This window comes from Colias eurytheme, chromosome 6 (assembly GCF_061535395.1).
Source record: "Colias eurytheme isolate Ceu_HAF_F1 chromosome 6, ilColEury1 Martin Lab GWU primary, whole genome shotgun sequence".
Classification (NCBI taxonomy): Eukaryota; Metazoa; Arthropoda; class Insecta; order Lepidoptera; family Pieridae; genus Colias; species Colias eurytheme.
Window position 1 is genome coordinate 12,009,987 of NC_142985.1, and position 15,475 is coordinate 12,025,461.

General features: G+C 41.4%; 1 protein-coding gene across 2 annotated transcripts in view; it reads right to left on the minus strand.

The window, feature by feature from the left end:
* Nucleotides 1-6,418: 6,418 nt before the first annotated feature.
* Nucleotides 6,419-15,475, minus strand: part of Gli (carboxyl ester lipase-like protein Gli) — a 31,719-nt gene continuing 22,662 nt past the window's right edge. The window contains exons 12-15 of one of the 2 annotated variants that reach the window (XM_090103203.1): nt 9,429-9,544; nt 8,706-8,741; nt 7,482-7,632; nt 6,419-6,929 (exon numbers count right to left, since the gene is read on the minus strand). In XM_090103203.1, coding sequence (XP_089959329.1) covers nt 6,756-6,929; nt 7,482-7,632; nt 8,706-8,741; nt 9,429-9,544 — 477 coding nt within the window. In that variant the 3' untranslated portion in view covers nt 6,419-6,755. The remainder of the gene's footprint in view (nt 6,930-7,481; nt 7,633-8,705; nt 8,742-9,428; nt 9,545-15,475) is intronic. The other variant, XM_090103202.1, reaches the window with a different exon arrangement.

A 15,475-nucleotide genomic window follows, 5' to 3' on the forward strand; every position in this document is an offset into this window, starting at 1 on the left:
AATTATTGTTGTACAATATTGGAGCCCTTTGTTTGAAATGGTCGTGATAGCTATATTCTGCTATATTATTAATCAGAAAGAAAAGACAATACATAAAAGCGCATGTAATTAAAACTAGAGCGCTCGCGCCTAAAATTTTCCTTGAGTGCACGCGTGGGTTACCTACATAATATGTCACCCATTATGACGTAAGTACGTTTTTTTTCATAAAAATCGTAGTTTAAAAAGTAAACGAAGTACTTATTTATGAATCAACTTTATTTTTAATTAAGTGATGAAACAAAAAAATATCAATATTTTCTCATTTTACTTAAGTAAATTATGAGCTAAACATAAACCTCTGTGAAAAGTAACTAATTTTTTACTTATTGTGATCAATCAGTTTTTTTTTACTTTGGAAACTACAAATTTGGTAAAAATAATCATCTAATTATAAAGTTTAAGAATAAGTTGTTCTTATCCAATAAAATTTTATTTTCAATAAAAAATAGGTATGTCCTAGCACTCGAATATGAGTATTTTATTTCGATTTTAGTTACCCATATATTAATAATTTCGCGCGGGGGACATGCGTCACCCATGTACTTTTATATTTTCGCAGAGTACACGTTCGTTGCACCAAGGAAGCTGACACGCTGCTAAAATGTCCGGTGATTGGTAGTCGGGGAATACCTGAGACAACAACACTCAAGCACGATTCTTTGAAAAAATATTTAGCAATATAAAACACTGGGTGTCCTATGTCCCCCGCGCGAGCGCTCTAGTGTTAATACCTTTAAAAAAAAGTTTATTTTCGACATAATATGTCCTGGATAAATGGATCCCATCAAAAACATCCTGTAAAAAACCCAAGTCTCGCAGCCCAGTCTTTCTACCGTCAAAAGTTGTGAGATCCATGTAATACCAAGTCGGTTAATCTATTTAGTGTCTACTTGAAGGACCTTCTGTCTTAAGTTATTACATAAGTTATTATCATGCCAAAATTAAAAATATTTAACGTTTTAAACAAATAGATCGACTTGGACATCGCATGAAAACAAAATGAATATTACAATATTATATTCATAGATTATATTAGATTCTTTAGTCTCTCGCGCCTCACGCGATTGAAACTCTCGTTCCTGTTGGTTGGCCCGTCGTGCTGTGTAGTGTGATACATACTAATAATCAAATCAAGCGATGTCCAAGTCGATCTATTTGTTTAAAACGTTAAATATTTTTAATATTGGCATGATAATAACTTATGTAATAACTTAAGACAGAAGGTCCTTCAAGTAGACACTAAATAGATTAACCGACTTGGTATTACATGGATCTCACAACTTTTGACGGTAGAAAGACTGGGCTGCGAGACTTGGGTTTTTTACAGGATGTTTTTGATGGGATGTGTTTTTCATTACGTCGACCATTTTACAAGTAATAATGTTGTTCAGTTTCATGGGCTAAACACACCCTTACCCACCCTATACCCCCTCCCTTGCCTCATATGGTAGGTACCTATCTACACCTATTAAATTTATAACCACCACCAACCACCAACTGCATAAATAACTTTGTAATCCCATATATTTATATGGGATTACAAAGTTATTGATGCAGTTGGTGTATTTGGAAAACTGGACCGAAATTACAAAATATTTAAGTTTTCCCATGATTAAGACACTAAACTCTATATGTATTCCAAATATGAAGCTTCTAAGTCTGCTAGAAGTGCCTTGGACTTTTGATGATCGGTGAGTCAGTGAGTGACAAAATTTAGAAACTTTAACAAGTTGTCATTCTTAAACTACTGGTTCAAATTGACTGAAATTTTAAATATTCCGTGTTTATACAATGCCGGATTAGTTACTGAAGATTCAGGTTTCTTGCTTTATCCACAACCGAATTATAGGGGGTCGAAAAAGGCCCGAATTGCTTCGAGAAAAGGATGGTACGGCCGTGCCGCTTTTTTTTTGCTCGACTTGGCGGGGGCACTGCCGTGCCCCCAGATATATCCATAGAATTAAATCCAGTTATGGACACTGAAGAATTTTATTTAAACAACATAACCTATCATGATAGTAAATCGTGTACCTAATATTTCGTACACTTAACTACTATACCTAAATAAAAGTAATATCAAATTTTGATGACATTTATACAAAAATTCTTATAAGTAACCAAAATTGTGTCCTCACTTCCTTAAGGATTTCCTTAGTAAAAACGGATTTCTTCGAAACGAGTCGCAGCAACTAAACATAACGTTCTGCCATCTTCAAACATTTTGGCCGAATAACATGAAGTGTCGTATTTTGATAGCCTATGAACCAAACTTTTATTCAAATTATATAACGTTAATTTTGGTCTGAATATTTAAATTTTATATTTATTTTGTCCATTACTGGATGCTTGTCCACGACTGGTGCCGTTACCTTATGTATATTCAATAAAAGTTAAGTAGTAAGTAGTAACTACTATGCAGTCACTATTCCACGCGGACGAAGTCGCGGGCACAGCTAGTAATAAAATAAATATGTACCAAGTTACAAAAACAGCAGGATTGTTTATTTTCTACAAAATGCTTTCTAGTTTCTACCTATGGGCTATGGCGGCCTCTTTTTTCTCTCAGTTTGGCGTGTATGATAATCCCTTCAGTTATCTTCCTTCCAACTTCCACTTCCACTACATTATATACAAATCTGACTAACTGTCAGATTTTTCAAAGATTATAAAGCTCAAAAGCAAACTCCCAAGCAAACTCCCAAGCTCTTCATGTCGTGTCTTTCCATTCAAAAATTATATCAGTATACAACAAAAAATTTCACTAGCGCGATTCAACTCGACTCAATAGCGTATAGCGACATCTATTTTCACTGAACTAAGTTACTTTTTGAAATTATTCTTACAAATTATTACAATAACTTAAGTCTAAGTCCCACAAAACTGCACATGCAGTTTGACTGTGGGATCAAGCCTATAACTAAATATATTATATAAAATATCTATATATCTATCTATAACTAAATATATTATATCATATTACAGTGAAACCTGGTTAAGTGAGACATCAAGGGACCTGCAATTTCGTTTCACTTATAGAGGTATTCCACTTACCCAGTGTCTCAGATATACATGTATAAATAAATATCTGTCTCATTTACAGAGGGTTCCAATAATAATTTGACATTTTTCAAATAAAAATCTGTATGATAGTAAAGTGAAACTAAAACTGAAGGTAATTGAAGCTCAAAATTTGTACTTACGTACTTGGAATTACGTGTGGAATTTGTGGGTAGAATAAGAATGAGTAAACAAACAATGTTATCTCAGTTACAGAGGTTTATGCATATAAAATTTACTCGCTGTCTCAGTTATAGAGGTAACTATGATGATAAATCGAAAGAACAAATCCCAGATATAGAGGTTTACCTCGTCCCACTAACAGAGGTAATTCAGTGCCAAAGTGTTGGGACCTCAGCATGAGTTCCAGTTATGGAGGTTTCTCACTTATCCAGGTCCCACTTAACCAAGTTTCACTGTATTATCTGTTATAAAATATAATATTAAGTGAATAGGTAGGTATATCTATTTATGAGCTTGTGTTTTAGCATTCTATTGACTGAAGAAGGTGTTTCCTTAATAATCTTTTAAATTTGTGAATATTTGCTTCTGTTCGTATGTACTCTGGTAAGCTATTGAGAAAATATGGTAAACGTTTATCTAGAGTTCGATCTCCAAAATAATTGTTGACTCTAGGTACTTCATATTTTCCTGAGGTCACTGACCTCGTTGTATGATTGGTATTTAGCAGATTAAGAGAAGGAATAGAGCTATGGTTGTTTACAGCAAGAAGTTTGTTCATATAGCATTTTTCTCTACGTTATTTAATTATTATTGAGATGATTTCTGGAACAAAATGTTTTAACTATGTTCCTAAATTTTAATATGATAGAATAAGGCCAGGTAAGGCAACCTCAACTTATAACTTAGAGCATATTTGAAGTGAAACTTCTTTATCGGGGTTGGAAAAAAATTTAGTGTAACATTTTTTCGTCTTCCGTTACGCGCCATCTTTTTCTTATCCCTACCACGCGTGATTCGACGTATTTCTGTAAAGTTGCATATAGTTTGTTGTTTGTTTGGAGTGGCTCAGGGACGCAAAGTGAGTCTTGGCCTCCGACAATAAGAGCCTCCATTTTACTCTATCCTGCGCCATCTCTTGCCAGTTTTCGATTTGGAGGGTGCGCAGGTCTTTGGCGATTTCGTCTTTCCAGCGGTACCTAGGACGCCCAACCGGACGGCGTCCAGATGGCCGTCCCAGGTACGCTCGTTTCGCTGCTCGATCTTCCCCCATTCTTTCTACATGGCCGAGCCATCGGAGTCTTTGCGATTTAATCTCACCGATGATATTTGGCTCAGCCATTAGGTCTTCAAGTTCCAAGTTTTTCCTCCTCCTTCAAATTCCTTCTTCAGTTAGCACTGGCCCAAACATCTTCCTCAAGATCTTCCTCTCAGTGACTAGGAGCTTGCCTTCTTCCTTTTGTGTTAGTGTCCATGTCTCGCAGCCGTACATTAATATAGGTCTTAATATGGTTTTATAGATTAAGATTTTTTGTACGTCTGCTGAGGATCTTCGACACCAGTATTTTATGTAAGGCTGCACTGCAGCGGAGGGTATTTTGTATGGGTGGGTCGAAAGTTGCTATATAGTATGTAAATTATTTTTTGAAAAATAAGGTCATAAGGTACCTGTTCACTCTACGCTTGAAGACCCCCACTCGTCGTTTGTAGTGTTTTAGTTGGTCAGTAGTGTTATTTGTGAGTGTAGTTTGTTTTATTTAGTCTTGAATAGTTTTTTAATGATTTGCTAAATAGCGTCATCACGCTGGATAGTCATTGAAACAATTATTATTGTAAGCACTTGAAATATTATTTTCTCCTAATGGTAGTGGTAATGGTACTTTAGTTGGTGTAATAAGCTCAAAGGAGGTTATAGTTTTGCATACGCTGAGTACGTAAAAAATAGATGAGTTCTTAAAACTCTATGTGTACACCCATAACAAGCAACCCGCCCAGCTTTGCTACCAGCTTAAGATTATGTTTTCATAGACAAAATGCTCACATTAGCGAAGCGGTATATGCCGGCTGCGCGAAACTCGAGAAAAAAACATGGATTTTCAGGAAAAATTTAGCAAAAATTTTTTGATTCAATTTTGTTGTTTAAGCATTTTTACGTGATCAGTGTATGCAACAAGTCCCTTCGCGCTCAGTATACCAATACTGGGACACCCTGTATAATGGACAAATTCAAAAACTAAGTTGATTTTGAAAAATGTAATATTCCTGATGACTGTAAAATATTTTCTTATTAACTATTTTATTTTAAATTTGGTGTTTGCTTTTTCACGTTGGCAATGGGAGCAGGATGATACACCTTATAAAATGAATAAAACACAATTGTTTGAGAAAAAAATATTTTATTTTCTATATATACAAAAACACGCTGGCAGTGTCTGTAATAAATACTACAAAAGTCAATAATTGCACTTCGCTGGACGGACAGGACGATCACAAACATACCACTACATATTATAATTATTATACTAAATCACTTAATTTTAACAATTTTCATCACGTACAAGAATTTAATTTAAAAATGATAGTATAATTTCATCGAAGAACGAAGCGATATCATATAATTTAGGTGCGAACTACATCTTTTGAAAACTAAAGAAAATCTAATATTTATCACTTTTTATTACATATTTCTATTTTGTGTAATAATTGTGTAAAAATCAAGTTGATAAAATAACCTAATACAATAAAAGCTATAACTGTAATAGAAAAAACATTGAAGTAAATATATCGAAAAAATTAAATCATGCACGTTTTTAAAGCATAAAAATATAACATAAAAAAAGAAAAAAAATTAAAATAGCACATTTCATATGAATCGTACCTTTAAGGTAACAGTTAAAAACGCTCAAAATAAAAATATATCTCGTTGGAAGATCTAAAGTAAAAATGGTAATGGCATTACATTTGTTCAATGAACATTTGGACCCGGAGTTAATAAATAATTCACATAAAAAAAAAATTACACGTGATTACTCCAAATTTTAACGAGACAAATGCGCTAAAACTTTGAGAAGTAGAGACTTAATAATTATTTCTAGTTTTTTTGATTGTGTTCATAAATAATAATATGAATTCCGATTAAAAACTCCGGATCTTATACTGCTTACAAGAGATCTAATTTTATAAAAATACGGTGGTAATTAATAAACTTAACACTAAATTATTTTATAATTCGCCAATAACGAACAGCTGCCAAATGCAAAAATCTAAAATTCATTTATGAATAAAAAAAAAATCCTAATAAAAATGACGGAATAAAATAGCAATAAGATTTAGAATCTATGGGAGACATGCATTAAAAACTAATGGTCACAATAATTTTTAATTATAATGGAAAAAAATAAAAATGTTAAACTTCCAATAAGATTTGGCTAGGGAAAAAGTTAAAATATATTCATGTGTTCACAAACAATTTAAAAATAAAAATAAAATTGCAATCTTTTTTCTGAAACAGTACATTTACACATTTTTTATAAACAGTGATCTAAGGCACTCCATCAACGTTTTTAGTCCTGGTTATGGTCGAAAACCTCTACATTTTTAGATGAAAAACTTTGTTTTCAAAGAGGTTTATATCATTTTTTTCTGAAAAAACCCACTCCAAGTAGGTTTTACTATATATTTTTTCTAAAACACTATTAAACAGTGGTTTGTGGCACTCCATCAACGAGTTTGGTCCTCGACCGTGCTCTGGGCACGGGGGAGATGCCTCTTGGATCTGGCTTTCTGGAAACTTCCTTGAGCGATATCGCAGACTCTGTGGACGCTTCTGATGGCGCGCGGGACGATTGGATTGTGGCTGGTTGGCTTATCTGGAAGAATAATTTTTCATTTAGGAAAAAGATAGTGTTTGCCGAGCACACGTGTCAAAAGTGGACCTTCTTTGGCAAGATTCAAAGATACCAAAATCGTCTTACTCCATGATATTGCCATGACGCGACCATGAAATTTTACTATCAAAGAAGTTTCACTTCAAAAAATTAATTTGTGTGGGTTTCGCATTCGAGTGATCTATACATATATCGACTTTCGGCGATTTAATAATATTGAAATATGTTTATCTTAACTAATATTGAAGTTTTTTGTTTTAGCATTGAACTCACAAACTAATCGATCTATTTTTTACATAACAAAGCGTCATTTTTACCAAGTAACATAGGAGATATTTTTTATTAATATCAAAAATGCATACTTATAAGGAAAGAAAAACAAAATATTTATTAAGAAAATACTGAATTAAAAGATCTCTATCTCTTGGTTTTATGTATTATAGACGCAAATTAACACTTCATAAAGAGTGTAAATTTCAATTAACGTAACACTTATTATTATTATTTATACATTAAAAATAATAAATAACACACCGTTCTAGTCATAGTCTGTGGTGTCTGCGGTGTTTTCACGGGAACATCTCTATACTCGTATATATTGTCTCTGGAGCGAGTCGTGTTGTCTATGCCGCTGTCTAGTTCGGGCACGATAAATATGTCGCCGTTGTAGAATCGGTCGGTTTCTCTGTTGAGACAAAAATATAGTTAAATACTTTTAATAATGTTAATAAATATGTAAAGGTGCATAAATAAAAATAAATTATGTTAATAATATAAGTTGCATGTCTTCGTAACAAGTAGTAAAGTAAGAAAAGTGAAGTTTTTTATTTGTTCCTTTGAGATAAAAAAAAAATATAGAAAAAGAAAGTGCGTTAATAATAATTATATGTACTAACAAAAATCTGTTTATATACACTAGCGGTCCGCCCCGGCTTCGCCCGTGGTACATATTTCGCAATAAAAGGTAACTAGCCTATGTTTTTTCTCAGGGTCTAAAGATTATCTGTACCAAATTTCACCAAAATCGGTCCAGTAGTTTATGCGTGAAAACCATACATACATACATACAAACCTTTCCTCTTTATAATATTAGTATAGAAAAACGTGCATACAAAGGCAAACGTTTTTCTTATTTACATAGAATACGTGTTATGAAATTAAATCATATGTGGAATCAAATACTAAGTAAAGTGTGTGTTGGATAAAGGCGGGTGCACAATAAGCGTTATACTCTGTCCATTATATTATTTGCTTTTTGACAGCTTCACGCCTATAAAGGATTGTATTGTCTATGTTAAAATGTCATACAAATAATTATCGTTTTTCATGGACAGGTCCCGCCCACTTAGTGATGTCTACACATAATTATTCAATGATGGGTCGATAGATTATAATAATCGATAGAAATACTCTGTATATTATATCCAATACAGAAAATATCTTCTATTATGTTATATAATTTAAACGTAAAGACAACCAAATTGTAAGATAGAAACCAATAAATAATAAAATATTAGTTTAGTTTAGTTTTAACATACAATGCATAGATATGTGGTCTTATTATTACATATCTTATTAGTACGTTTACGTTGTAATTATTATTTACGTACCTGATTCGATTTATGTTAATATTTTGAATTTATAATTGAAATGGTATCACAATCGATAATCTATTGAACATCACTTCTGGTATCACCCGTCGAACTGTCAAAAAGCAATTCTTATAGTGGACAGACTATAGTATATTAGTTTACATACATGGCCGGTAATAGTTTCCATTTTGGTGGTATAGCCCTGTTAATAACATATTCAATTTGATATTTTTGGTTTTATGGCATTCAAATGCTTTATAAATATAAATTTATAAAGAATAGAAAAAATTCAATCACGAGGTGGGACTCGAACCCGCATCCTTTCACGCCAATGTTCGAGTCCCGCCTCGTGATGGATTTTTTTCTATTCTTTATAAATTTATAAACATATTCAATAATTATAATACATACATAATATAAACAGTTAGTTCGTAATGATAATTAAATATTTAAAAATGTTAGTTATACAAAAATAATTAACACGATTTCAGACTTCTTTGACATACTGAAATTACATAACTGTAAAATACATTTCAGCATTGACTAAGGAATATTTAGATAATTAGATATACTTTAAAATAACTATGTTATTGAAATTCGTGCTTCGCCTATCCAAACCCATTTGGATCTTTTTTTATTATTTAGCTAGATTAACTAATTTTATGATTAACTAGCGGTCCGCCCCGGCTTCGCCTGTGGTACATATTTACGTTTTCTCTACATAAAAACCATCCTCGTACTTCAAGGAATATAATAAAAAAAGAATTATCGAAATCGGTTCAGCCGTTCTCGAGTTATGCGCTTACCAACACATTTTGTGATTCATTTTTATATTATAGATGGATAAGGATTTTCTGGCCACGTCAATATAAAATATATAATAACCTACCTTTTAGCGTTTCTCCAAAGCATACAGCACACAACTAATAATACGATCAGCAGAAGACAAGCGCTGGATACAGTCCAGAAGGCTATTTGTAGAGGCTGTTTCGGCTCCCACCAATACTGGAAATTAATAATAACTCTTAATAATTAGGTATTTATAACTCTAAAAATGTATTTGTCATAATCCATACTTAATATTATAAATGCAAAAGTAACTCTGTCTGTCTGTCTGTTACTCAATCACGCCTAAACTACTGAACCAATTTTCATGAAATTTGATATGGAGATATTTTGATACCTGAGAAAGGACATAGGCTAATTTTATTCCGGGAAAATGACACAATCCCGGAAATCCCACGGGAACGGGAACTTTGCGGGATTTTTCTATGACTGCGCGGGCGAAGCCGCGGGCGGAAACCTAGTTTCTTATAATTTTTATTACCTATCATTTACAAATGAAATACGTCAAGTTTAGGTATTGATTTAGCTAACTAATGGTGTCAGTACTGTTGTAGATTGGAATATGAATGAACTTGTAAAGGACGAGCACACGCAGGCGGTAACGGGGCTCCCCGCGCAGCGGCTCCACGTGTATGAGGCGGAATATTAACGCTGCACGTGGAAGAGAGGCGCACCGCGGTTTCGACGAGGCGCACCGCGGTTTCGCCTATCGCGCTGTATTCAGTACGCCACGTGCATTGCGTTTACACGTGGAGGAGGCGTGGCCTAGGCGGCACATGCAAGACAGCCGCCGCCGCTTTGAGTCTCGCCGCCGCTTTTGGATGCCGCCGCCGCTTTGAGTCTCGCCGCCTTTTGGATGCCGCCGCCGCTTTGTGCCTCGCCGCCGGGCGGCCGCTTTGAATCTCCCCACCGGCGACGCATATAAATAGCCCGAATTTTCAAATGGAATTCAGTTCGAGCAAGTGCTTACTCCAGACCAGTAGCGAATAAGTACTAATAGTGATCAGTTAGAGCAAGTCCTTATTACAGACAAGTAGTTAATAAGTAATAGTGATTAGGATTATAAATTGTAATTGTAAAGAGAAAATATATGTACTTATGTATGTCGAAGGAAGGGTTTTATTTCGACCACGAACCCAAAATTATACAGTCCACAACAACGTGTGGTCCTTCGATCGCCGGATAACAACGTGTGGTCCTTCGATCGCCGGATAACAACGTGTGACCCTTCGATCGCCGGATAACAACGTGTGATCCAACGAGCACCGGATACTTCAAGGAAGAAACGCTGCACGTGGAAGACCAGATCCTGCCGAAGAGAGGTACGCATCGGCAACGAGCTCACCTTCGAGGGACGAATATCGACAAACCGGTAACGTTGGTACTAGCCTGCTGGTGTTTTTGATCGTCACCAGGCGAGTCAGGTACCTACCGACGGGGCCGCGCTGTTGGTACTAGTCCAATAAGGTGAGTCGTAAGGTTTTTTACGGGCAGACACGGGCCGCCAGTGGTGACCTAGTGGTACGCGCCGGGAATCAGGGGTGCTGGTCAGCGGAACGAGTCTGCCAGTATAAGCCTGCGGTGCGTCACCTCTTTAGGCATGGTGGTAACCCGCAGCCAGGGTGACGCTGTGGAAGTTGAAGACCGGAGCCAGGAGACAGAGCGTGTGCGGCAAGAACGAATGCGGCGGCTGGTGCTGGACCCGTTAGCATCGCCGTCTGACGCACGCTTGACGTCAGCCACAGAAACAATGGAGATCCCGCCGCAACCGCGACGGCATTCGCCAGCGAGATCCGCTAGATCGGTGCGGTCGTCGGCGAGTACGGCGCGGCGGATTAAGGCGGCGGAATTAGAAGCGGCAGAGCGACTCGCCGCTATCCAGAGAAAAGAACTACAAATTGAGAAAGAACTATTAAATAAACGCTTACAGTTCGAGGTGTCCGCCATACAGGAAGACGAGGACCTGCCGGAAGATATCGTCACCGCGACAGAAGAACGAAACAAGGTGGACGAGTGGCTCCAGTCACATCCTGTGCCGAAGGATGACAGACACCAGAGATCCGAACTAAGAAGAGGAAGATCGCCGACGCCGACCAGAAGAACAGGAATCGAGCAGCTGGCGGCGTCCCTAGAGAAGATGGCGCGACCGCGCCTACGCCACGCGGACCTTCCTATATTTTCAGGTGCGATCGAAGAGTGGCTGCCGTTCCGAGCAGCCTACCGGGACACAAGCAGCATGTACCAAGTGTCCGACGCAGAAAACATCCAGCGGCTGCGTACATGCCTGAAGGGGGAAGCAAGGGACGCCGTGGCAGCGCTGCTTCACACTGCTTCATCACCTGAAGCAGTCATGAAAACCTTGGAGCAGTGCTTCGGGAGGCCCGAGATAATTATCGACAGGGCCATGGAGGACCTGAGGAAGCTGCCGCGACCTGGAGCAGCGGCCAAGGACATCAACAGCTTCGCGGTGAAGGTACAGAACGTGGTATGCATACTTCAAACCATAGATAGGAAAGGATATTTATACAATCCTATGCTAGCAAGGGAGATATTGGACAAACTAAGTCCGCACCTGCGGTCCAGATGGTGCGACTATGCATATTCACAGGAAGGTACGGCAGATCCGGAAATTGTGGTGCTGTCCCGCTTCCTGATGAGAGAGGCGGACCAGGCGCTCCGCTACACATACGCGCCGACGAGCAGCACTGCGCCAGCGCGCAGAGACACCACGGCAGCAGCGGCAGCGCGACCTGCTCCACCAAGAAGGAAGTCGGCAGTATACGCCACAGTTTCCAGCAGTGGTGATGAAGAGGAGAAGAAAGAAGAGAAGAAAGAAGAGAAGAAAGAAGACTTCTGCCTATGCTGCGGGCGCGACCACACCATGGTTGCCTGCCCGCGCTACGCCAAGCTGTCGGTGGATGAGCGGTGGGCGCTGGTGAGGGAAAAGGGCGCCTGCTTCAAGTGCGCCACGAAGAAACATCGGCGCATCTACTGTCGAGCGAAACCATGCGGCGTGAACCAGTGCCGCCGCCCGCATCATTCATCACTGCACGACGTAAGAAGAGAAGAGCCTGCTGCGTCGACCGAAGAAACCGTCATGGCGGTTGCTGACCGCGCAACCGCACCGCCCCGCGCCGTCCTGCTGAAGATGTGTCCAGTTACCGTCGTCGGCCCACGGGGGGAGGTATCGACGCACGCACTGCTCGATGAGGGCTCCACCATCACCCTCATTGATGAGGACCTGGCGCAACAGATCGGCGCCGAAGGTCCCGCCACGCCGCTCCGCATCCACGGGGCGAACATGGAGCAGATTGAAGAAGGAAGTCGACTGGTGACGGTGCAGCTGCGGGGGCAGAGCGACGGGACACTACACGACCTGCGCGCCCGCACAATGAAGAAGCTACAGTTGCATCAGCAGTCCATCCCGGGTTCCCTGCTTCGGTACAGACACCTGCGCGACATACCGGAACATGAGGTATGTTACGAACAAGCACGCGCGGGTGTCCTGGTGGGTACCGACCACTGGGAGCATATCGTGACAAGAGAACTTCGGACGGGCGGCGCCGACGAACCTGCCGCCTCCAAGACAAATCTCGGCTGGGTGATACATGGGACAACGCCGCGTCGAATGATCGTCGAAAGGGACTGCGTGCTTCACGTCCGAGAACAGCAGCAAGCGGACCTACGGCTACACAACCTGGTGGAAGAACACTTCAAGATAGAATCATTGAACATAGCCAGTAGACCGCGCATAGGTGAAGCCGACCGACGAGCAACGTCAATCGTCGAGATGACTACGAAGAAGACGCCGGGCGGGTATGAAATCGGCCTGCCATGGAAGAGGGATAATGTCCGCATGCCGCCGAGCTACAATGCCGCGCTGCGGAGACTTCTGAAGATTGAAGCCAAGATGGACGCCGCGCCGGAATTCGCAGCCGAGTACACCAAGCAGATGAACAACTTATTTGAGAAAAGGTATGCGGTTCCATGCGACGGCAGTGAAGGCGAGAGCAGCGTGTGCTGGTACCTGCCGCATTTCGCTGTGACCAATCCCAACAAGCCAGGGAAGCAGCGATTGGTTTTCGATGCGGCAGCCAAAAGCCACGGGACTTGTTTAAATGACGAACTGCTTGAGGGCCCAGACTTGCTACTATCACTGCCGGGTATATTATTTCGATTCAGGGAAAAGGCAGTGGCAGTCACGGCAGATATAGAGGAGATGTTCCTACAAGTAAAAATAAGACCCGAAGACCAGCCAGCGCAGCAGTTTTTATGGAGGGGGAGCCGACGCGACACGCCGCCACAGCACTACAAGATGACGTCCATGATATTCGGCGCAGCGAGCTCTCCGTTTATGGCGCATTACATCCGTAATCATAATGCGCAGCAGCACGCAGAACAATATCCAATGGCGTTGGAAGCGATAACGAAGAGCCACTACATGGACGATCTGGTGGTGAGCTACGCCGACGCGGAGGAAGCCAGACAAGCAATCGAAGAAATACGGACGGTGCACGCGGCGGCAGGCTTCAAGCTACGAGGATGGAACGCCAGCGATAGGAGCGTGCTGAGGGACGTGCCACGAGAACTGCACGCCAGCACACCAACGCAGCTGGGAGGAGCGCAGCCAGCCCCGAAGATCCTCGGGCTAATTTGGGACGCCGAGCAAGACGCGCTAGGATTCAACACAGCGATGAACAGGGTACCGGTGGAGGTGCGAGATCGCAAGCGCCCGCCAACCAAGCGCGAAGCATTAAGTGCGGTAATGTCAATTTATGACCCACTAGGCCTCTTAAGTTATTTCACCATCCGTGCTAAAATCATATTGCAGAGCCTGTGGCGCCTCCAAATTTCATGGGACGAACCAATACCTGAAGAAGAGGGCGAACAGTTTGCGGGCTGGCTGGCGCAGCTGGAAGCGGTCGGCGCGCTACGTTTGCCGCGATGCTACGCAACGGACAACGTCGAAGACATCGAGCTGCACGTGCTATGCGACGCCAGTGAACAAGCGTATGCAGCCGTGGCGTACTGGCGTATGCGGCGAACGGACGGCAGCATACAAGTGAAACTCGTCTCGGCGAAAGCAAAGGTGGCACCACGGCGCGCGCAGACAATCCCGCGCCTAGAGCTGCAGGCGGCGGTGATCGGCGCCAGACTCGCCGATCAGATAAGAAGAGAGCACAGGTATGACATATCTCGTACTTGGTTTTGGACAGACTCATCGACGGTGGTGCACTGGGTGCGCAACGATGCAAAGAGATACACGCCGTTCGTCGCGCATCGCCTAGGTGAGATTGGAGAACTAACACAAAGGGAAGAGTGGCGGTGGCTGCCGACTCATGAAAACGTTGCCGACGACGCCACCCGCCTAAGTTTCACCACGGGACATGATCGATGGTTCCAGGGTCCAGAATTCCTGACAAAGACGGAGAACCAGTGGCCCACGGAGAAGGAACTTCGAGAAACAACGGACGAGGCTGATGTACTGCATGTAAGCGAGCTGCCACGGAAGATGGAATGGCTGCCGGATCCAGAGCGCTTCTCCAAATTCCGCACACTGGTGGGAGCAACAGCAAGGGTGCTCGCATTCATCGACATACGCATCAGACACACGGCGACGAGACTAGAATGTCGCCACCTGGAGCAAGCCGAACGACTGCTGGTGCAGCGCGCACAGAACGACAGCTTTGGAGAAGACATAAAGCGAATCAAGGACGCGCGCCCCATCAGCAGATCCAGTAGACTGTACAAATTGGACCCGGTAATGGAAGACGGCGTGCTGAGAGTAAGGGGCCGCATAAACGCAGCCACGGCACCCGACACAATGAAGAAGCCGGTAATCCTCGACGGCCGGCACAGAATAACCAGACTAATAGTGTTACAGGAACATTGTGCCGCCGGACACGCCAACCGCGAGCGCGTCACCAACGACCTGAGACAGCGCTACTGGGTCATCCACCTGCGGCCTACAGTGCGCGCTGTGGAGAAGAACTGCGCGCTGTGCCGAGTACGCCGAGCAATGCCGCAGGTCCCAGCCAAAGGGGACTTGCCGCGCGCTCGCCTCGACCCGTTCCATCGACCCTTTACCAA